The following is a 23,910-nucleotide window of genomic DNA, read 5'->3' on the forward strand; positions in this document are numbered from 1 at the left end:
ATTCACCCATTTAGAAAAGCGGATTAATACTAATTTTAAATTTACATTGTAATTTTCGTCACGTTCAAAAAACATTTTGTGTGTTTTTTCACGAATTAAAAGAGAGAAATCTCTGACTAATGTAAGGGTTGAGGCATTAAGTCAAGTATTTATTTTTTCTGTCTCGATAATGAGCGGTGCGAAGTTTTAAAATATGCAAATGAAAGAGGGCGGTTTATACTGTGTACGGTCAAAATTAAAAATGATGCAGGTTGTTTTTTTACCACAAATAGGAAGGAGAGTGCTGGAGAAAGTCGTGAGTTGTATCGTGCTAGATCCATTCATAGGTATACCACCGCTGTAGAGATGGTTTCGGTTGTTTTCACAAGATATCGAAAGTGAAATTGAAAATCGGGTGGTATTCAATGCCTTCCATTCGTTGACGATACGTTGCGAATGTTCTGGAAGACTAATTGAGAGTTTTTAAGACGATACGTGTTTTTTTTGTACTGCCCAATGTGGTACCGCCTTTTGTGTTTTTACTGTCAATTTACTTATTCCTTATATACATGACAGGGGAGTAGACGGAATCGACCTTTGGGGGGCACAAAGAATTTGTTCCAGAGAAATTTTTTGAGTTACCAACTCTCAAATTAACAGATATTAATTAAAATTGCATATAAAGGGTATTTTCTTTCGATATTTTAATTTTTTTTACGAAAATATATAAAAACATTTTGGTTGGCTTGAGGGGGGAAAGTACACATACGTGTAGGCCTATATCATTTTTAACGATTTCAAATGGTTTTTTTAATGATTCTTTTTTCAAGTTAAGACCTGTGATACACATATGTTCACCTAACTCAAATGGTTTATTTTGACATACAATAAACACAAATCAATCAAAAAAAAAAATTTTTTAATAGTCAGTTTTGGCTCAGGCGTAAAGAGAATGTATAATGAATTTTTCATATTAAGTCACAATACACTTCCCTCTTTTTAATTTTTATACATCAAAATTTTGCACCGGTTCCACATAATAAAAATTGTCATTACACATATGTTTCAACTCTTGCATATTCTAGTTTCGTTCTTGTCAAATCGTTCTGTTCTAAGAAATAGTGTCTTTTTCGTAAATTTTTGTGTCTAGCATGTATGGGGAAATAATAGCCTCTCTCACAATTGCCTCTGAGCTATACGTCTCGATCCGACGAGTTACAAAACGAAAAGAAATGACCATTTGGTGCGGCGAAAAAATAAAGATTTCACTCTGTACTTCATATTGCCGCAAATCGGTACGTTCACACAGTGAATAGATAATGAATAGTTTCCGTGCTTTCTACGAACTGAAGCACGCACAGGACTTTTTATATTTAGCGTTACCTACTCCGTCAAAATTAATTTCTTGGAACTGTGAGTTCTAGCGTACTCCCAAGAAGAGCAACAATGAAAATATGTCGCTATGGCGTGAGATTAGGTCGTCTTCACTTCACATTGTTGCGAGTTTAGGTGATTTTACGAGCAAAATGGGGGAGATAAAAAAAATCAGTTAAGATGTTTTTCCTTTAAAAGGTTTTATGCGTCGACTTTGAAGAAAAAAATGAGATGAGTTAGTTATTCACTCACGCAAGCACATCGGTTCTCTTCCACTCCAGCGGCCATCATTGGAGCAAGTCCTCACGTCGCTTCCGACCATCGTGTAATTTCGGTCGCACACATAGCGAGCACTTGAGTTGAAAGTTGTTCGGCCGTCCAACAAGACGGTCCGCCCATTCTCTAAAGAAGGCAGTGGACCGCAGTCTACATCTAAGAAAATATTATTGGAAAAAAAAGTAACATTTCAAAGTTATTTTCAATCGTTCATGAAAGAAACGCATAGTGTTACATAAAAGAAAACGTTTTTGTTGTCGTCGAAAGATCTAAAGTTCCCACTCAAAGAGACCAATTCGAATTTAGTACGTATTAACGAACCGGATCGGCTTTGCTCGAGATCATAGATAATGGAGTAGAAAAAAGATCTTTAACACAGATATACTGATATAGGTAATGGTTTTTATAGGATGGAAATTATATAAATGATTAGAAGTGATTCTTTTGAATGTGACTTCATTTCATGTATCGACAAACCGTAGATCGTTGTTTTTATAGAACCATAAAAGTTAATCGCGATGGTATTAAGCTATTCATGAGTATTCAATATCGAGAGGAATGAGGCCATGCGTATCAGCTTGACTGTGACCAAATAGCTAGTCTCTTTGCTTAGTCATCGAGATAAGGCATATTCACACTAGCCCGGATTACCTCGGTGATTAGCTAGAGTCGAAAAATTAAAAGATATTTCTCAGCCTCCGTACACACACACACACACATATATAGCATTTGATATCAGTCGTATTGTATCAACGTATATAACTGCCCGTTATATTGGAAGAAATTTTATTGTAGATTACAGATTTGAAACATTCGAAATTTATAATAGTTTCTCTCTCAGTCAAAACTATTCTTAATATATACAAAATTTTCTTTCATCAATATGACCATAAAGTTTGCGGAAATCTAAGAATTTTAAACAGAATACCCTCCATTCAAAAGTAAAAACTGTTTGGTACTCACAAAGGCATTTTGGAGCTGATGCACTCCAGAATCCTTCCTGGTTGCACGTCCTTGTTGTATTTCCAACAGCTACATGATCTGCCGGACAATGGTACGTGATTGTTGAACCAAGTGTATAACTAGGATTACTAGAAACTGTGGAGTTTTCTTCTCTGTCAGGACTTCCGCATGTCGAAGGAGCTAAAAAAATCAATTAATATATGTAAGGGAACACTTAAGGGAATTTTCATGAAAACACAGTAGTCTCATAGACTAGGTTATGTCTTAGAAAAAAAAGTCTTCAAGAAAACTTTAGTACCATATTGGCATATCCAAGGCAAATAGTCAAGATCACATGTTACGTCGTTCCACATCCACTTTCTTCCACCGTCAAGAACAACGCAGTTTTGTTGACCGTTGTAATTATTAGGTTGGTCATCTGCCCATCTGTAATCCATAGCAGGTTCTCCTATAGGGAGTTTGAAAAATATTCCGAGTGTTAATATAGTATTGACACTCTAAGTATATTTTATGACACATAACTTGTTATTCTTATAAATATTGTTACGGACTTCGTTCGTTTTTTTTTTTTTCACTTGGATAACTAAAACTAAACATATTGCCTTACTTTGATTTTTTTTGAACGTCACTAAATATCTCCGCAATAAGCTTATCTAAATTATGATCGGTATTTTCAATTACGTATTCCCATATTTTCATCATAAATAAGTTCAAAATTATTGGAATGCATTTTTATTAGTGTAACTTTCTTCTTATTCTGCATGAAAAGATGAAACTATGCTTATTGTAAAAAGAGATAATTTTGACAGATCCAACTCATATAGTATTTAATCCTTTAAAAGAATCATTAAAAGAGTATCCGAACTTTCGATCAAACTACGGTCCCGTAACGTTGAAATAATCAGAGTTTCGTAATTCTTTTGAAAGCAAAAAAAAAAAAAAAAAAAAAAACCCATGCATGGTTTTCAACTTGAGAAAAGGAGAATTTATTCTAAATAAACTTTGTGCCGAAAAGGTCAGCGTCCGAAAATGAGCCAAAATGAAAGGATTGAATTCCATCAGTTTAGAAATAAAGTATAAAACAACAACAAAGGTCATCTTCTTACCATTGACCCAACGCCACGTTTTTGACCGTAAGCCAGGGTCTCTCTTAACTCCAAGCCACACCAATTTGGACTTCATAGTCTCCTTACGATGCTCTAGTTCAGCCGCTACAAACTCGTGCACTAAATTATCGACAGCAAATAGTAAGTTTCCCCCTCGTTGCACGCAGTATGCCGATGCTGTAGCGAATGATCCTCCCTGATCCGATTTGAAATGGTAGCAAGCTCCATTAAAAGCAGTCAGCTGAGAATAATCCCCTCCGTTGCCGCACCTACCAGCTGATAATTCTGAAAAGAAATCATAACGTTTTCGTAAAATCTTTTTCAATTCCTGTAAGAACCAATAATTAAATATCTGCATTAAACTGCGTTGACAAAATGTTTTTCATACCTTTCGTCGTATAGACTAGTACCTCGCATAGAGATAATGATCCCTGGACGCCAACCATATTGACATAGACGTAACGGCCGAAGATTGGATAAGCGCATTTGAAATCTTTTGAAACTCCGTCTCCTTTTTAAAAAGTAAAAATATATTGAAATTAAATGTAGGAATAGTGATGTATCAATTAAATAGCGAAACAATCTGGATTATTGAAACTATATTTACTCACCCAGAGTTCCTGGATACCACGCACATAATCGATTTCCTTGTACAACTGAACTGTTACCAACTCGAATTTCTAGATCATGAAGAGGCGTATGACCTATAAGATAAGTCATTTATTAATTTTCTAAATTGATATAATTACATGTTGTCAACATTTTCTTTGACAAAGTTCTTCAACCACCTCTCTTTTAATCCAAAATATACTCTAATATGTCACAATTTAGCACCGTCTTAATATTCTTATGACAAAAATGTGGTTTTGGCCTTAATATATATAGCCATTTAAACTCTAGTTTTCGATAGGATCTGATTAGACCCGCAAACTCAGAGCAAACCCCGCACCTTAAAGTAGAAATAACATCAGCTTTTGACTGATGAGCGTTTTCCTTTTCAGTCTCCAAGAAAATATATAAGGCCTACAACAAATATACAAATCAAATATAGTCAAAACCTAATTTAACACCACCATTTATTTCGCAGAATTTGGGCGCTATAAAGTGTTTGGCGTTATATCGAAATATCGAATCATGGTTTTACACGTGTAAAGCCTAGAAATGGAAGATTTTTTCACTGAAAATTCCTGGTGTTAAGCGGGTTTTACGCGCGAATCGGGGGGGGGGGGCGCTATAATAGGGTTCGACTGTATTCTAAGCTTCTAAGTTGCCTGGCTACCAAGTGCTGAGCTCTAACCTTCGCTGAGACTCTGATTTGGCGGGATTCAACCTGCTCAAATTTTTATTTTATATTGATTATCATTTCAAGGGTTGAACGATAAACTTCTTTTATATAAATGGTTACATATAAATGTATTTTATTGGTGTTATGCCACACATGGTTCTTTTTACTTCCATTTTTTTTTTCAAAAAATATGCTTAAAATTATAAATTTATATCGCAATATCAGCAATATGAGTTAAAAAATCTTTTTTTCCTTTTCAAAGCTACGCATCTAAGGGTGAAATATGAATTCGTAGGTCCTCGAGCTATTTGTAACTGCCTTGATTTGTAGGTCACGGTTAAATTAGTTATCGAGCGCGTAAAACATTGTTTATCAGACTTTTGTCACCCACGGCTCCCTTGTCTAATTCATCATCCTCCCTTGTCTGGTTTCCATCTGCGGCTCCCCAGAATAGTTTAGTAGATACTTTCACATATAAAAGCATCACTTCAAAGTATAAATAGTTATACGTCAATATTTTCAGCTCGCTGCGACGCGCACTTTGAGAAACACTGGCGTAAAATTATCACCGTATGAAAAAAAAAGAACCAAATGAAATGAGCCCTTATTGATCAAATTAAGTCTATTAGTATATGATCAAATTAGTCTATGGGTGGTACAAAACTCATGAAAACTTCATAACTATGCTTATAATACTTTGTGACATGAGAAGATCAATCTTAAAAATACTGTGTACTTATTGTAACCGTCAGAATTAAAAAGTTTTAAACGAACTCACCACAACAACTTCTAGTGATGACTCTGACAACTCGTACTTCATACACATTTAGTAAATCTACTTGCCACCAGGGCGAGCTATCAACTTTGGTTTCAGTGCAAAATGATTTTTGATTCCTGTTGCCAAAGTCACCGTCATTTGCATTTCTCGCATCACCACCACGTACTGTACTAGACTGGTTGGCGGGTTTCCTGTAGGCTACATTGACACCTGTAAAAAAAAAAAGACCTGCTTAACACATCATGGACGGTAAGCAGCAAAATGACCAATCCTCAGTTCTCGCGCATTTTTCGGTACACGGTAAAACCTCGATATAATTCGGAATCGGATGCATTGAATCACCCCGTTATTTTATTGCAAATAAATAATAAAGGGATCATGCAACAGTATTTGTGCAGACATTGTGAAAACGAATAAACGTTACTTCGTTGAGCCTCCACTTGGAAGAGGTTGAGGAGGCTCTTAGCTTAGGGAGCCCGAAATTTAATCTAATTTTTTGACTCTAAAAATGTACAATAAAAAGGCCTGGGAAATTCAAAATCCTAGGAATTTTTTGGGCTGTCCGAGAGCCCTATATAATTTTTATTCATACATGTGGGAAAATAGACGCATATCTAGATGAATTTTTTTTCACATAAAAATATTAATTTATATTTCAGACATTTTCAAGACAATATGGTCATAGTATGAAAATAAATATTTCTACATTATATGGTAACGTATTAATGGGAAGTTTCGTGATACATTGTTTTGAAATAGCCAGAGCTAACACCCTTTCTATTAAAACGAATGCAAGGGAGTGCCTCGCTCATAACTTTCTCCTTAAGTATAAAACAATAAACAGGTCCGCGCCATCGTAGATAGCCATCTGAAATTACAGGAATCTCAGGTGGTTTTGGAGGGAAATGAAAACCTGCGAGTCACGGACAACACGAAATTTCACTTTGTCAGATGCATTAAAAAATATGGAATATATATGAAAATATTGTTTCACAAATGTGAAATCGCTCACCACAAAACGGTGGCTCATTATCCCATACGCCATCTCTCCTGCACGTTCGAGTCTCAGACCTAGTTCAGAAGTTAGAAAAAAAAGTAAGGATTTTATACGAATATACAGTAAACACGGGATACTCATAAATGGTTGGAATGCTTTCACTGGTTTACTTCAACAAGCTTAGAACATTATCAACTTTATCAACGTACCTTCACAATGAGAGAAAACGCGCCAATTTTTATTTTTCATAACGTGTTTAATTCAGGAATGGACTTGATAAGTGAACGTCATGCATTCGACATTAACCTATTTGTTCCCACTGTACTCGTTTGAGTACAGTGAGGATTTGGCTTTGTATAATACAGTATTTTAGCCTTGCAGCTAGATGTTCAATATGTTAGCAGGTGTAGATGGCAACCGTACTCAGAGATTGGCATCGAAAAAATTCTCGAGAAGCCATTTTTCTGGTTTAGAAATGAACTCTTGAAGTTGGTGTATTTTATTATCTCCTGGGCACTTTTGTTTTCTACCTTATATTATCGACATTAATTATATTGTTATTTTCATGCAAGTGATTCGTTTGTAATTGATTATTTAGATGAACAGTTCAATGTGAATAATTAACACAATTCAACTTTGTTTCACTTAACTTTTTTTTTCTTCAAATATGTTGTCATATTTTCGTCATATTTTGCTATCCTCAAATTAGGGCACTTGTCGTCCAGTGTCATACTTCCTGCTGATGTATTTAAATAATCTAGTCTCTTGGAATATTCTTAATTGGTGCGATTTAAACAAAATATCCCAATTTTGAAATGGAATTCAAAGCGCATCAAGATGTGGACATAAACGGGTTAAATTTCATCATGAAAGAGGGCTCCATGGGTTTCATTTACCAGATGGTCAGAGTCGGAAGAAACCAACACTAATGATCACACAGAAAATACAAGAAGTTTCAGAAAGGACTCCCCAACTTTGAAATGATGACATAACATGAAAAAGTAAAGAGTAGTTCCTATTAATTAGCACGCCTGGAATTTCAAATACGCTGGTTTGTGAAATTAGTTACAACTTTGGCTAATAACACCAAAGTCTATTATACAGTGGATGATATTGTCCTTCGAATACATGGGTGAAATCACGTTGCGATGGAATCAAAATGGTCACCTTGCTTAGCAAGGACATGACAAAAGTGAAGAGAGGAGTTTAAAGCCACTTTCCAGCAATGTCTTTACAGATGGATGCGTATGTTTAAGCTGATACACAGCGTTTGAGGACTCTTGCTGTAAACCAGGAGTGGGCAACCCGTGACACGATATGGTATAAGGAGTGGCACGTGAACGCTTTTCAAAAATTAAAGAAACTCTATTCCAAAGAAATTTTCTACAAATTTTAAACTATCTTTTTCTTATGAATGATGGCCTTGTTAGGCTGCCAAACCTATATTTAGTATGTCATAGTAAATATAATATAAGATGTGCCAACTCTTCTTAGTATGATAGGCACATTTAAAATAACAAATTATGTGATGACTTTCTATTCATTACGTTTCCCTGTTCGGTTTTTCACCTATGGACATAGTTGCTGGACGTTCCATATGTACGAGATTCAGGATCGTCCGTATGGAGGATATGCATTTTATAATGCATTTACACACACATTGTATATCCATGAGTTATTGGGGAGGGGAGCTAATACCTTTTACAAAGTTTATTGGTGGGGGTGGTGGGGGGGGGGAGAGAAGCACTCTGAGTCCTCAGGTTCCGGTGTCTATTCCCAACATGATTTAGGTAAGATGAACTTCTACACGCCGCATAGCCTAAATACACACACATTTGGCATTGGTATAATTGAATTTGTGACTGAAAAATGAAAACAATTTAGAATTCAAATGAGTGACAAAGTGAAATTTTTTGCGGAAGTAAGAGGACGGCCGAATGCTATTTTACAGGAACGGAGAGAATGCTCGTGTCCCGTAAAAACGGGGCGCATGGTCTGCGTGTTAAAATTCGTAGAAAGGCACGCGCATCGGAAATTATTTTGATTGTGGCACGGCTTGGAAAAAGGTTGGCCACCTCTGCTGTAAACAATGACCCCAAGAAAGAAGCTGTGAAATAAAACAACTGCGGCGCCATCTGTTAGTTAAAATTGTAATTAGTTTTGTAAATCCGTGTATTTAAAATTCTAAGCCTGTTTATCAAACGCACCACTTTTTCTACCCTTCTATCTATCACTGTTTCCAAGTTATGTAATTTCAAAGTTAGGAAGTCCTTTCTGAAACACGCCGTTAATAGATAGGGTGTGATTTGACCATTTTAAGCTACACACCACATCTGTTTCCAGCACAAGATGTCTAATCAGATGGACAGTTTAAAGCCAATTCCAAATGGCTGTTTTCCCAATTTTCCGAGATTAAAAACATACTTGTCAGACAGAAAGTTGACACACTAATCATTCGGTCGCCGGGCGTCATAGACTGTGTAGTAAGAATCTATTACGCTGGACATTTGCCACGTCGGAAATAGTGATTGGAATTTTATAATTGAAGTAAATTTCATATTTATCACTATTTTAATTTAAACTAATGATAATTTTATTGGATTTTGGGAAACCGTATCAATAGAAATCTGGTTGATGTTTTTAGTTGCAAGCGATCGTATCGGTGTATGGGTGTTTGTCATTTCTAATATCACTGGTAAAATCCTCTTTATTATATGTATATTTCTTCAAACAGGAAAAAACAAATAATCTCGTATATCATATAGTTTAATATTGCCCGATAGAATTTAACAAAAGCACTATATTTATTTGCGTACAAATATAATCCAGATCATGGTGCCCTGATTGCAAAGCAGACCAATACGTGGGTGAAACGAAGCATGCAGGTCAGCTGGAACGGAGAGAAAAACACTATTGTGTGGAGGCGTACAACATTTGTGGATTGAGGCTTAGCAGATATTTTTTTAAGCCTAGAGTATCCCTATGCCCCCACCCACCTCTCATGGCTTAGGCCACCACTTGGTAGTTAAGGGGTCACTGGTCAACGAAGCAAAAGGGTTCCATGTCATTACAGTTATTTGTGTGCAATGGAGATGCGTTCAAGTTATGTGATTCATTCGCATATAACATCATGCCCAAATATTAACCACCTGACTACATATAAATAGATGGTTTCAAATTAAAGGCAGAATGATCCAAATAAATTTGGTGGTTGTAAACATAAAAAACAATCGTGGACCATACGCAAAAATGTTTTGTATAAATTATGCAAAAGATACAAAATGAAGAAAGGGGAAGATAAAGCCATTTGTCGCTGACCGGAAGGAAAAGAAATTCAGCTGGTTAAAAAGGATTGCGCATCACTTCTTTGCATGATGCAAGTGTCACACTGATGTTTCATGCTACCAGCGATGGTCTGGGTTGTTACGGTTGAAGTATAATCACCGATCACTTTGGTAACTTTGATAAATTTTGTTCACATATTGCGAATTCGTCACATTTACCGGTGATGAATTATATTTAATCCCAGGTCGTAATTGCAAATATGATATATCGTCAATATAAAATTTACCAAAATTGAGCGTAAACTTCAGTCTAGGACAGGCATATCCAATTTGTTGCTCGCGATCACCGTGGTGCTTCCTGCAGCATCCGATTTAGTGCTCGAGAGCACTTGATCAACGTCCCAAGAATGTCACACTTGCCGTAAGGGTGCTCTCTTTTTGATGATGGGTACAGGTAGTGCTCACAACTAGAAAAAGGTTGAAGACTTTTGGTCTAGGATGATGAATTTTCGATAGGTAATGTTTGTTTTGTTTGCACATGTGGTGATACATATGAAGAAGGGCAACATTACAAGATTGATCGCAATATTTATTTTCTCATCTTCTTCACATCTATTCTTATTCAATTTGATTTTTATGGTAAAATACGTGTGGTGTACGAACCACGTACGGGAAAACTAATAAACTGATTGAATGAAGAGAAGAGAGTTGGTAATTTGGTAATTTTTTCCACATATATATCAAACTTACCAACTTCATTGATTTCGATATCTTTGAATTCACGAAATTCCTCGACTGCGTGTTATTGTTCACGATAAAGAAATATGAAATCATTCTACCTCAGAAAGAGGAATATTAGGGGCTTCTAATCTCATATTTTTTTTGTCTATCAACAGAACCTCCTTTGAAAATGTAACCATTGAACATTAAACCCACATTTATCCAGACTGTTGCGATGTTGATGTCATTCTGTAATGTTGATAGGAATGTGAAGTTAAAATATTTTTGTCATTTCTGAAGACGTTAAGTCCTTCTGTAAACCAAATCATGTCAAGAATAAAATTTGAGTTTAAATTTTAACTTCCTGAGATCTTTTTTATGCGTGCGAGATACTTAACGAGAAGCCTAAAACTACAATATAATTTCTGATAGCTGCACTACAAAAATGTTTAATGGTTATGAACAAAGTAGAAACAGAAACAGTCTGAGAGAAAATACATCTGGATGTTCGCGATAAATAAAAAGTTTAGTCAAACATGAAGTTTTAACTATATATCTCAGTGTTACATACATAAGCTTTATACAAGGAAAAGATTCTCATTTAGACAAAATCTACAGCAGCGAAAAATAAAAAAACAACCGTCCGTATCATCTCATCGGAAACTCTTGATCGAGTAAGCTCAAAATCCTGCAATTAGATTGGCCAAGTTCAAAATTACGTGAATCATCTTGTTGTGACGGCTCAGAATCATAGGTTACGATGCGAATGAATCACATGCTTATCATTTCAGAGAATTTTTTTTATTCCGCTGTCTATTGTGTGCAGATGTTCATTTCGTAGATGGACAATGGGGTGGGGTCCATCAACGTGATGCAGAGTATTAGAATCACCAAGGAACAAACTATCATTTCATAGTTGGTTGGTTTCGAAATTTTCAACGGCAAAAAAATATTCTGAAGACATGCCAAATTCTCGTCCATTGATTTAAATATTTTCATCACGTAAAAAAAGAGTATTATTTTGGGGAAAAATGATAGAATCTTGATAATAAAATGATCTTGAATTTTGTATAAAAAAAGGTAGAGAAGACAGCAAAATACAGAAACATTGTCTATTTTGTGAAAAATGTTTTTTTTTCTCCTTTTTTGTGAATGTATGAAAAGCGAATTGGAAGTTGGCGTTTGATTCGCATGAATTCCATGAGTATAGAGAAGGCGTTTACTTTTTATTTTCTTTTGACTTAGAACTAGTTCACTGGGGTGCACACGCTATACAACAATAAAGGGTCAGGAGAGGATTACATGGAGACATAAGAGATCTTGTGTTTTCTTACCGAAAACACGGAGGAAGGTAAGCAGGTAAAATGAAGACCACTACCAATACAACCACCAACGACCGAACATCTTGTTCGTGCCATTCAAAATGCAACTCTGACATAGCGTTGGAGTTAAGGTCACGAACTACAACTGAAAGCAGAATCACCGACCGCCTCATTAGGATATGAAGTCTTTGTGACGGTCACAGATGACCGCTGTTTGTAGCCTCCACAAGTGACCAAGTCACTAGGTTCTTCGGAGGGGGGGGGGGTGAAGGTTTGTTTTTTATATTTTGGAAGATGGGGTGAACTGATAATATATTTTCCAAAAATAGTACAACACTGTCGAAGACGATGAAGATCCTCACACACAAGAGCCTTTCTTTAGTTATAATACCATCGGACAATCAAACTTCAAAATTACATCGTGCTCCGTAAAACAAACCTACATCTCTTCGGAGAAATAACACATAATTTGTGCGTGATGTTTGTTACTTCTACAAACCATCTCCGATTCTTTTCACTGTCAACGAGTAATTATTATTGATGGAGTCTTTGTGTGTCCTTTATTTTACGTTTTATATTTTCTTTTCCTTTACGTATTCGAATACGAGACTTCATTTTTGTTTCACCAAATTATACTAATACTGTAATAAGAAAACGAGATCATGACTCTTGTACCTTTTCTACACAAAATCACACTATAACTCTTTAGACATATTTCTAGACTAATATATCTATAGTGAGAAGTTTTTTGTTCCAGAATGTACAGTATAGAACACTAACACAAACGTTTGAAACAAAAGTTATTAATTGTTCGGCACTTTCTCGAAGAGCGAACAAAAGTGGTTGCTTAATCAATATCAACCTCAACAACTCAGCAAGGTTAGCAGCATTCAGTAGCTAATTCAGGGATAAAATATTTTGTTAATTATTTCTTTCTTTCAGTACATTCTATTATATTTCATTCTAGACCTCAATTAAGCGAAGAACACTTTTACCGACTCCAACTCGTCGATGGCCCCAAGCAAATTATCAGGTTCTAAGCAAGTTTAGAGTCGTTCATTATGGATTCTATCTTTCTCTTAACACATTTTTTCATCAATTATTTTCAGTTTCCTACTTCCAATTTATAAGCCGTTTTGTTGTTTATTAGCCATCATAAGCCATATATGGAAGGCTGAGAAACTTTTTTTTTTTCAATAAAAAGTTTAAATTTTTGCGTAATTGAATAAATTACCTTGTTTTTTATTCCAATTTATTATCACTATTTTTATTTACCACAGAGAAAAAAGATTTTTGCAACCGACAGGAAATTTTAGTGTACGATTTAAATACTTATATTTATGAACTGCTGTATTAATTTGAATATCTAGTTTCATTTTATATGGAAATACGTAAGTAATGGAATGAGTTTGAACTTCGTGAGAGCGAGTTCCTCGCTGAGCAAACTTTCATCGTGCCATGAAGGTCATAGCGTGTAATTAAAACGCTGTTGGTTCCTGGGAAACTTAGGAAATTACGAGTTCTATTAAAAAACATTTCCTTGAGATCTGATTTTAATCTCTAGCTTCGGATAATTTGCATTCTTTCAGTCAGCATAGCATTTCTTTCCTGCCGAACGTGATGACGGAATCACTTGGGTGAATTATCTATAAGTCCTGTGGTGAAGCTAACTCTCCACCTATAATGAATCTTCCTAAACGATTTAAAGGGAAATACCTTTTGAGCACAGAGCACAGTGTAGAACAGTGGTTTGAAGCGCGATCCCCTTTTGATGAGAATTTTATCTGTGACCCCCTTCTCCTACATGGGGGAGACCATATGTCCCGTTTTCCGTGACATTATTGATTTTTTTTGTTAATAAATGTGTTTTAATTTCCGTAATCAGATATGAATGAAACCAAATTATTTTTCGATATTCAGTTAACAGAGCTGTTTCATTATGCGATTTCCAACTACCCACATGTTTTTTTAGCTTTGAATCATGCGGAGATATAATCAACAGATCCGCAAGTTAGGGGAATGCCTATCTAGCGCGTTGTAATGGTGCCGAGTGTGTAACTAAACTCAGGGTCCAGTGCAAGAATATTTTCCGGTTCCTTTTCAAGGCAGAATAATATTATTTGATTTGTTATATTATTTGAATATTCATAGCATTTGGTGAGGGAGCGCGTCAGATCATATAACGAGCTTTTCTCCCTCATCCCATCTACATCCATGTACATATCCATGCAATTATTATCAATTCATGTACGTGTGTAGTATGTGTACATGAAATAAATTTAAATTTGAATTTTCATAGTTTGCATAATAAAGCTTGCTTTATTATGCAAAATTACTTTTCAAATACAGAAGTATTTTTTACATACTATAGCGAGTACCCGGTGGAGTACCCTCTTCCCGAGGGAGATATTTTTTAGCCCACCCAATATTTTCAATAACTTCTCTTCTTCATCAAACTATTTTTTGGATCATAAATTTAGGACGTTGCCAATACTCACCAGAAATATTACCAATCGTTGGCATATTGCGCATAAATAATCCCTTGGCGAGGAAAGGTACAACAACAAGTTTGCACTGAACTAAGATGCATTTTTGGAAAAAAAAGTTGGAAAAAAAAGACAAACATGTGGGATGAATATTCATATTACTGTCATATTCATTTACAATATAATTTATAAATTGCCAAAATTTTTCCATCCCCGATTTTTGTGATGATTGAAAAAAAATTAAAGTAAGCTTCATTGAAAAACGGAAAATTTTTATTTAAAAATCCGGCAAAAACACGAGAATGCCCCGTATATGCGTCATACCAATTAGTAAGTCGGAGCATCGAACATGCAACAAATCTTTTCCTGTCATTAAGTACCAATAGAACAAAACAAATGAACAATTCCTTGATGTGAAGGGCTCTAATTCTAGAAATTTCTTGGTAAAATGCCATAAAGACGGAAGAAACAGATGAAAAAGTCATTATATCCGATGTCATTGAGTTTTCATCGACGTTGTAAGCAAGGCTCATTGACATTACTCTCTATGGGTATAAATCGGGACCAACAATTAGTGACATTGTAATCGAGATGTCCTTTCAACCGAGGCCGTTGTAACCTAATTTGAGTGTACTCGACGTATCGAGCAATATCGCCGATCTTTTGTGGAATCCTAATTTTTTGCTGTAATAATTAAATTATTTGTTAACAATTTATAGTATCTTCAATTTGCCGCATTTTACTGGCGAACCGTTTATCCTAGAGCAGCGTTTCTCAACCTTTCTGAACCCAAGGACCAGTAAAATGCCTGAAACAATTCCACGGACCATTTGTGTCCTGTATCACGGGACATTCCTGTATTTTTGTTTTTGACTCTCGGAGCCCTTTCAAGTAAAAAATTCTATGGCGGAGCCCCGTAGGCCAATTTTTTAATTATTCATCAAAGTTACAGATTTATTTTTACTATTTGAAAATATTTATAATTATTTTTTTTAATTTTACTGTTTTTTTTTATTTTCCTCAAGCGGCCGCGGAGCCCCTGGAGAGTATACAAGGTGCCCCAAGGGCTCCACGGAGCACCGGTTGAGAACCGCTGCTATATTATGACATAATTATATATAGCTATAAATATGAATATTCATCTCACATATTTGTCAGGTTCAACGTTTTTTTAGCAATTTTAACAACATTTGATGATTTTTCTGATTTATGGCAACGTTTTCGAAGACGGTTGGCAATGTCCCATATTTTACCGTATTCGAGAGAACCCGGTTCCTCGTATTTTCCCTTAATTAAATATGATCACCAAGTCACTTGGAAGTTTTTTCTTGAAATACGGTTTTATTTATTGTTATTTGCAGCAGTCATTTATTTTTCCCCACCTTACATCAATTTTAGCATTAATTAGCAAATTTGTAGTAACTTGCATTTTTATTTGTAACAATTAGTGATATCCCATCCCGCATTAGGTAATATATCGTAGTAATATCCTATATTCCGTATTTTGGACTACATTTGCCAGCATTTTCCTCCATGAGGTACTGTAAACCGTAGTATGAAGGTATAATTTTCATTTCAACCCATTGGATATTACTGATATCAATTACAAAAAATGAATAATTTTTCATTTAGTTAGAATTAAATTATAAATTATGTCTGCAGACCACCTATGCCACCGTCACGAACCATAGGTTGAGAAACACTGTCCTAGAGGCATGCTTCCAATTAGAAAAAGTATCCAAATAACGCGTAGAACTCAGATACGTCATTCATGTTTTAAAGGGTTGTATAGTTATTAAAATATAAAAATTAACCTTTTATACAGACACCTTGTCCTCAAAAATCCAATAAGAAAGTTGTTTATAGAGAGAAACGATGTCACTCTCCGCTGTTCATATCCAGGCTTTCGTACTTCGTAAGAAAGTTGTTGCCCTGTTTCTTCTGGGGCAAAAAAAAAGGGAATATTCACTGAGATAATTAAATTCAAAAATCGAAAAAAGTTGGGAAAGAACCAACGAGCAACGCTTATTTCCCTCGTCTGTGCTATTCTTTCTCAACTTTTCTCAGATTTTTCAATTCAAATATCTCAGCGAATATTCAAATTGAAAACGTGGAATTTTTTTTAGCCCCAGGAGACAGGGCAACAACTTTCTAATTGGGTTTTTGAGAACAGGGTTTCCGTGTTAAAACTTAATTTTCATACTTTAGTAACTATAGAAGCCCTTGCAACATGGATAACGTATCTGAATTCTACACGTTATTTGGGGAATTTTTCCCAATTGGAAGTATGCCTCTAGGATTAACCGCTCGCCAGTAAAATGCGGCAAGAAGAATTACGGAATCACACTGCGATAACCGTATAAGTGGTTTAGTAGATTCTTTTCCCACATCAGTGTAATGAGTTAGAGTATAAAAAAAAAAACTGGAAGCTGTCATTGTGTTGTTTGTAATTGAGCTTCGTCATGCGTTTTTCACAGATTTAGGTGATTCATCAAAAAACAAGAAAAGCATTGATGCCAAGATCATTTTGCATTTTCATGACATACATTATAGCTATATAGCACTTTAGCCCCCCCCCCCCCCGCCCATAACTTAGACAAGTAAAATGCTCGGATGGAAAGTTTGACGAAAGATTTCATAATCACGGTCTTTCGATTTTGAATGCTACTCTTCACAATAGCATTGATATGCTTCGTTAGCCAAGCCACCAAAAATCTTTGAATGCTTTTACTTAAAAACTTTGAATATCTTCTTTTTGCTCATTATTTAGTCTCTATTCCTATCTTCCGGTAACATGATGTGGAAGTTCATCTGCCCGTACATACCTACTGCACATTCGGTCGAAAATGAATAGGCTTTAATGTCTAATTCGAAATCATATCTCGATTTCAAGAATGTCATAATAAACCTGGAACCGCTTTGAAGCTTGAAACGTCAATTAACGCGATTGAAAAAGCTCTGGGTCACTGAAATCTTGTACTGTTGTATTCATAACTGTGAGACACTTTCGAAATTCAATAGCAATGCTGCGCTTTTGATAAAAGGGCCGTCGTAACGAATTCGAGGAACCCTGAGCTAAAGCAGTTTTTGAAGCCTGTGATTTCATATAGGCTACACATGTCGAGAGGAGTAATTCGGCATCCAAAAGGTATAAATAATTATAGAATTTACAGAAATGCTAAAAAACACCTTAATGAAAGAAATCATTTCAGAGTTATTGAAAAAAAATAATTTCGTAATGGATGAAAGTTTATAATTAATGGAAATATAGTTGCAGAACTACTGATAGAAATAATTGCAGAACTACTGAATTAATTTGGAGAATTAATTTCAGAATTATCGACAATAATTTCCGAATTGTCAAGAGTAATTTTAGAATTGTCAAGAGTAATTTTAGAATTGTCAAGAGTAATTTTAGAATTGTCAAGAGTAATTTTAGAATTGTCAAGAGTAATTTTAGAATTGTTAAAAGTGTTCATGAAAAATAATTGAAAGGAATAATTTTTTAATTAATTGAAAAAAATAGTTTCACAATTCTCGTGAAATTTTCAGATTTAATAAAAGAAATAAATTCAGAGTAAATAAAAGTGTTTAATAAATTTGGAGAACCCTGTTTAATAACCGAAGAATACCATAGTATGAGTTGGTGCCCCGGGTTTCGTGGAAAGTTTAATTTAGCCCGAAATGTCTGAAAGGTTGAAGACCCCTGGACTAAGGTTTCAAAAAAATCAGAAGGTTGGGATTTTTACATGATTTTATACCTTTGAAAGAAAATATAGCTTATTTATTTATGCCCAAAATATGTATTTTTCATTAAATTTGTTATCATTGTCAAATTTCATTAGTCATCATTTAAGTTTTCGAAATATTTGAAATCAAAGGCAGGATCGTAATAGATGAACTCTGTGAATGTGTGTTTCCTTTCAAGAAGACAAACACTAAAATATTTAGTTTGTTTTTACCCTGAACAAGTTTACTCGTATTCTAACCTAAAAGAATTCTTTCTCCCAGGCTGGTCCACAGACCGGAACGTTCAACTGTTGCTGATCTTTTAAATCGTTTAGCTTTCCCGAGGAAGTATCTACTTGATGTATTCGTACCGGAGTGTGTGCGTGTATTTACAAAAATCATTGCTTCCGCGTATTTCTACCGAATAACCATTCTGAGAAAGCTAACCTTTAAAATGTCTCGATTCTAAGTAAACAGAAATGTTTCTTTCCGATGTGAATCAATGCTATGTCACTAATTAATCACTTCATCATTGAAAAACCAACGAAAAATTCTGTTAAATTTGTTAGGATATTAAGAAACTCCTATATTATTTTTCAGAAAAAATTAAGCCTGAACAAAATGAACTTTTCTATTAATCCGTATAATATCAATTATTACTCTTCATTACTCTTTTTTTTCTTTAACTTTTGTAAGAGCAAATAGCATTTGTTCTAATCGCTGACATAAAATCATATTTTAAATACTGTAAATCAGTGTTTCTCAACTTATAGTCCGTGGACCAGAGGTGGTCCGCGACGATGGTACGAGTGGTCCGTATTCAGACACCATAATTTAATTCTCACTGAATGAAAAATTATTTAACCGTTGTAATATTGATATTAGTAATATCCATATGGGTTCAACTAAAAATACACCTTCATACTTAGGTTCACTATACATCATCGAAAAAATGCAGGAACTTGGGATCGTAAAAATGGGATATCATTAAATTTTGCCAAAAAATTCAATTTATTGCCGTAAATGCAAATTTATAATCACTTCTAAAATCGGTAAAGGGTGGGTAAATAAAGGGCAGAGTAAAAAAATATATATATTTCACAAAAGAAATATTCAAGATCAGATGACCATATTTAATTGCAAAAAAATAAGGTAAACACTAAGATCTTAATTGTCATAAAAAATGTTTCTGGAAGTAGGCACACACAGTCACTAATTTTTATTTAAAAAACTTCTGAAAAAATGTTGAACCTGACAAATATGCGAAATGAATATTTATATCTTTTGCCATAATTATCGCAATATAATTTATATACTGTATTATGAAAACGCTGAGTATTCACCACTTAAGTAAATGCTACAAATTCAAATATAAAAACATCTTTGCAAAAACGAGACAAATGTATAAAATAAAATTGGAACAATCAAAATTACAGGAATATCCCGTAAAATTGTTTCACACATTTTACTGGTCCTTGGATTCAAAAAGGTTGAGAAACGTTTCTGTAGAGTTTTGATATATCTTCTACCTATCTATATATATAAAATTGATTTTCTGTCTGTCTGTGTGTATGTTCTCTGTACAAATCTACAATTTTAGATCGATCGTCACCAAATTTTGCATATATACCAAATGGGACCCGACTTGAACGATAGGCTACTTTAAAATTTCGTCAGAGCAGGGCAAGTGCCCCAAATGGGCAAAAAACTGTCTGGCAACAATGTTTTTTGGGCCTCAACAATCACTTTCCGAACGTTTACTTTGGTTACCGTGGTTCCCTAGCAATGCGTTTCAGACGTGTATATGTGCCTTTACAATGGTTTGTCACTTCTCTAATCCTGTTACCACATGTATAATAGTTTATGCCTTTATAATGGTTTGCCACTTTTTCAATCCTCCCAGTAATGAGACTTTTTGAATAGATGCTATAATCATTATATTAGCATCACTTTGAGGGTCAGGCAAAGGATGATCCCCCATAGAAATCAGTGTTAAAATTGCCGATTTCACTGTAGAAATGTGGAAATTTGGTGAGGTTTTCCGCCACATCATTAATTTTAAAAATTTTATTGAATTCTAGATTTTTGAAATATTGAGTTCGCTTAGAGATATACGAAGCCCAGGAGATTAAATAGGAAGTACTTAGCCCCGGACCTACTTTCGAGTTGGATATCCATGCAATAACATTGATTTTAACTTTTTATTTACATCTTCTCAAGCATGAAAATTAATGTCTCCGCGTATTATCTTTTAATATTCAACTGCATAAATTTATATAGTTTAGGATGTTTTAAAATTAATTATGGGCCCATAAAGTACATCGAAGAAATTCCACAGCTTTAACTAAGCATTTTTGGAAGCTAAAACAGGCAGATGGGTAACTTGAAGTTCAAAAGGGGGGGGGGGAGAGGAGGAATCGAAATACTTGGCGCCCTTAAAAAAGGAAAAGAAAACATATTCATTTCTACGTTTCTTTAAATCTAGATTTGTTTCTTTCATGAGTCGCGCTGGAAGTCGCCATATTGGTTAAATTAGACACGGTTTGCATGTTCCTCAAAGAAAGAGGGAAGTATCACGTGATCCAAAAAAGCCTCATTAAAGAAAACCCGGGCAGCGCCGTGTATTATAGCTAGTATTGTATATAAGTAGAATAGAATTTATTTACTTCTGCTTGAGGCGGAAGCCCGTGAGCGAACACATAAATGCACAGTTACATTGAACAAAATAAAGAGAAAAGGGGGATGAATTGAGATGTAATAACACGTTAAAGACACTGGTATACAGATCTCTAGACATCAAATATATACAAATCTAAGTATAAAATAAACATTTAACACGCGTTACAAATGCGTATTTTTACATTGTAAATGAAATCGCAAACCCCCATCTGACTGGGTGTTTAAAAAAGTTATTAGATCCGAAAGAGAGGGGTGAGAGACATCAAAAAGGTGATCCCGTAGGGAAAGTAGCTTCGGACAGGTACAAAAAGGAAATGGAAAAAATCCATGGTACATCGACTGTCACATGGAGAGAGAGAGATGGCAGTGGTGGTTAAAGCGGTTGCAATCCACCACGAAGTTACAGCGAGTCTGCAAAAGAGCTGATGTGTAGGTCCTGTTACTACAATGGTTGAGGTAAGGCTCTGGGTAGAAGGAGAAATCAAGATACGGTATCTATAAAAAGGATTAGAGTTGTTGAAGGAAATATCTGGGGGAAAATTTATTCACAAAAATATTAATCGCTGATTCCAAGAGCAGTCCCAAAGGTAGAAATTTTGACAGAAAGTTATACAAAGCCAGTTTTTTCAGCCATGTTTTTTTAAAAAGACACCATTTTATACCGACTTTAAGTATAAGATTCTGCGAATTATTTATTCTATCCAACCACATTTGAGAGTACGTTTAAACATATTGAATGCAGTAGTTGATATATATTAACATGTAGTCGATAAAAGATAGTTATTTAATATAAATATAAAAATATATCACCCTTAATATTAGTTAATTGGCTGTAGAAATAAACAGATTCGCCCGCATATAAATGAAAAGACGAGATTGTTGAAAATAATGATGTGTGATAAAACTGAGTTACATTTAATAAGAATGTCTAGTGTACTGTGCGTGTGAGTAATAATAGTTTGGGGAATCAAAATATCTTTTTGATATATCTCGTTGGACCACGGCCATTATATGTAGACTGCCAGAGTCAGCTGAATAAACTATGAGCTACAATCTAAAGGTGATTCCAATTGGCTACACCTAGGATTCAGTGCTAAAACTAATTTTAACCTGAACTTAATGCTCTAACCATTCGACTGTTAGAAGCATAATTTAAAATATAGAAATTATTCTAAAATGCTAAAACGTGTAAGTTTTATAAAAAATCACCCAATCAATACCTTGTTTGTTTCCATATGTATATAAAAAAAAAAAGGTGGTCATAAAATAACTTTTCATGTATACTAGCCCCTAGTTACTGCAAAAAATCAATGAATACGAATGAAATTCGAGATATAGGTGTCCCAAAGCATGCGCTCGAGAATGAGAGGAAAACCCTAGCTCTCTCAGTTACGGTTACAGCAACGAAAATTCGAAAAAATAGAATGCTAGAATGGCAACACTCACTTTTATGCATTACAAAATGATCGACAAAGTAAAAAACCACCATAAAGGGCGTTGAAACCATACCCGTAGCATGATAAACGCCGATGCTTGACGCAGACAAAAAAACATGTATAAACAACCGATGCAGATCACATATTATTACTGTCGCAGGAAGTTGTGCTGAGATCTTTCTTTGTCTGTGTCCTGGCACATTTATCGTGCTACAATTACCGTTCCAACACCACACACACATTTATGGTTTTTCGCTACGCAGATCACTTAGCAATGCATAAAAAAAAAGTGTTGTCATTTGAGTTTTTCGAAATTTTGTTGCTGTAACCTCAACCGTTAGGGTTTTCTTTTTCCTCTTCCTTCTCTAGCGCATACTTTGAAAGATCCATACCTCGAATTTCTATCGTATTCTCTGATTTTTGCGGCAGCTAGGGGCTCGTATAACGGCAAAGTTATTTTATGATCGTCCTATATATAAATACGGTAACAATACCGATATTACCCTACGCTAACATCAGACCACGGTTCACAACAGGTCAAAAACGAAAGAAAACGCCGGTTAAAAATCAAAAATAATTTGTTGATAAGTTATATCGGGATAAAAACGTAGCGGTCAGGTTTTGTATTTCTTACCAACAATGGCCGAAAAGGGGCTATTGGAAAAAATTGTTTGTATCCAAGTACAACAACGAAGACGAAATTGCGCAGCCGTGACACATTTTTTTTCTTAAAAAAAACTTAAAACGGGTGAGATATTTACACGCAACATCGCTTCCGCAGTTCACCAAATAAATCGTTTTTTTTCACGGGATTCTTTTTCCTCTCCTTTTAAAGCTCAAATGTTTGCTTTTATATTTACAACAGGATTTTCTCGGTAAAGTAAGGTTAATGATGTTGTGCAATAACACGAGAAATCAAAATGACAGTCATTTAAGACATAAAGAGCACGCGTTCATCTCGTTTCATGCTTGCAATTTATTTTTTAGAATTCTTTCGAATTAATATAAATTTAAATCATTGAATTAAAAGCAATCGTACGGTCGTTATATTCTCATCTCACAAAATAATTAGCTCCAGTGTTAATAAACCTAAAGTTTTGAGACGAATCCTTTGAAAACAGTGTTTTCATATAATTATTGTTAAATTAATTACTTCATATTTATTATCATAATAAATTGAAACAAAAGTAGTCTGTGTTTAATTAAGAAACATCTTATAACATATCTCTTGTTACATTATCTTCATTTACAGTTAGATCCATGCTGTAAACAGTGAAATAGATCTAAATTTGAATTTTGCCTTGCCCCTGAATTAAACGAATCGAGCTTGAAATAACAATTATAAAATTGTTAAGAGTAATAAATGAGTTACATCACTTATATAACAGCTCATTGATAAAAGAATTTTCAAAGGAATTATTTTATTTTTGTTAATGGTAGAACGAGGCCAAGTTCATTACGACGGTACAGTAGTTCGTTCTAACGTCTGGATAAAA

At 34.8% G+C, this 23,910-nt stretch overlaps 1 protein-coding gene across 1 annotated transcript in view; it reads right to left on the reverse strand.

Moving 5' to 3' along the window:
- The window catches only part of LOC149085314 (P-selectin-like), an 80,619-nt gene that overhangs the window by 16,117 nt on the left and 40,592 nt on the right, over positions 1–23,910 (reverse strand). The window contains exons 3-10 of the mRNA XM_089233253.1: positions 6,774–6,832; positions 5,762–5,971; positions 4,310–4,402; positions 4,087–4,209; positions 3,699–3,983; positions 2,891–3,040; positions 2,593–2,772; positions 1,606–1,785 (exon numbers count right to left, since the gene is read on the reverse strand). Of these exons, the coding sequence (XP_089089379.1) occupies positions 1,606–1,785; positions 2,593–2,772; positions 2,891–3,040; positions 3,699–3,983; positions 4,087–4,209; positions 4,310–4,402; positions 5,762–5,971; positions 6,774–6,832 (1,280 nt within the window). The remainder of the gene's footprint in view (positions 1–1,605; positions 1,786–2,592; positions 2,773–2,890; positions 3,041–3,698; positions 3,984–4,086; positions 4,210–4,309; positions 4,403–5,761; positions 5,972–6,773; positions 6,833–23,910) is intronic.

The sequence above is a fragment of the Pholcus phalangioides genome, unplaced genomic scaffold (genome assembly GCF_987345545.1).
Source record: "Pholcus phalangioides strain wild (caught in Gottingen) unplaced genomic scaffold, Ppha-v1.0 ptg000007l_1, whole genome shotgun sequence".
Taxonomy (NCBI): Eukaryota; Metazoa; Arthropoda; class Arachnida; order Araneae; family Pholcidae; genus Pholcus; species Pholcus phalangioides.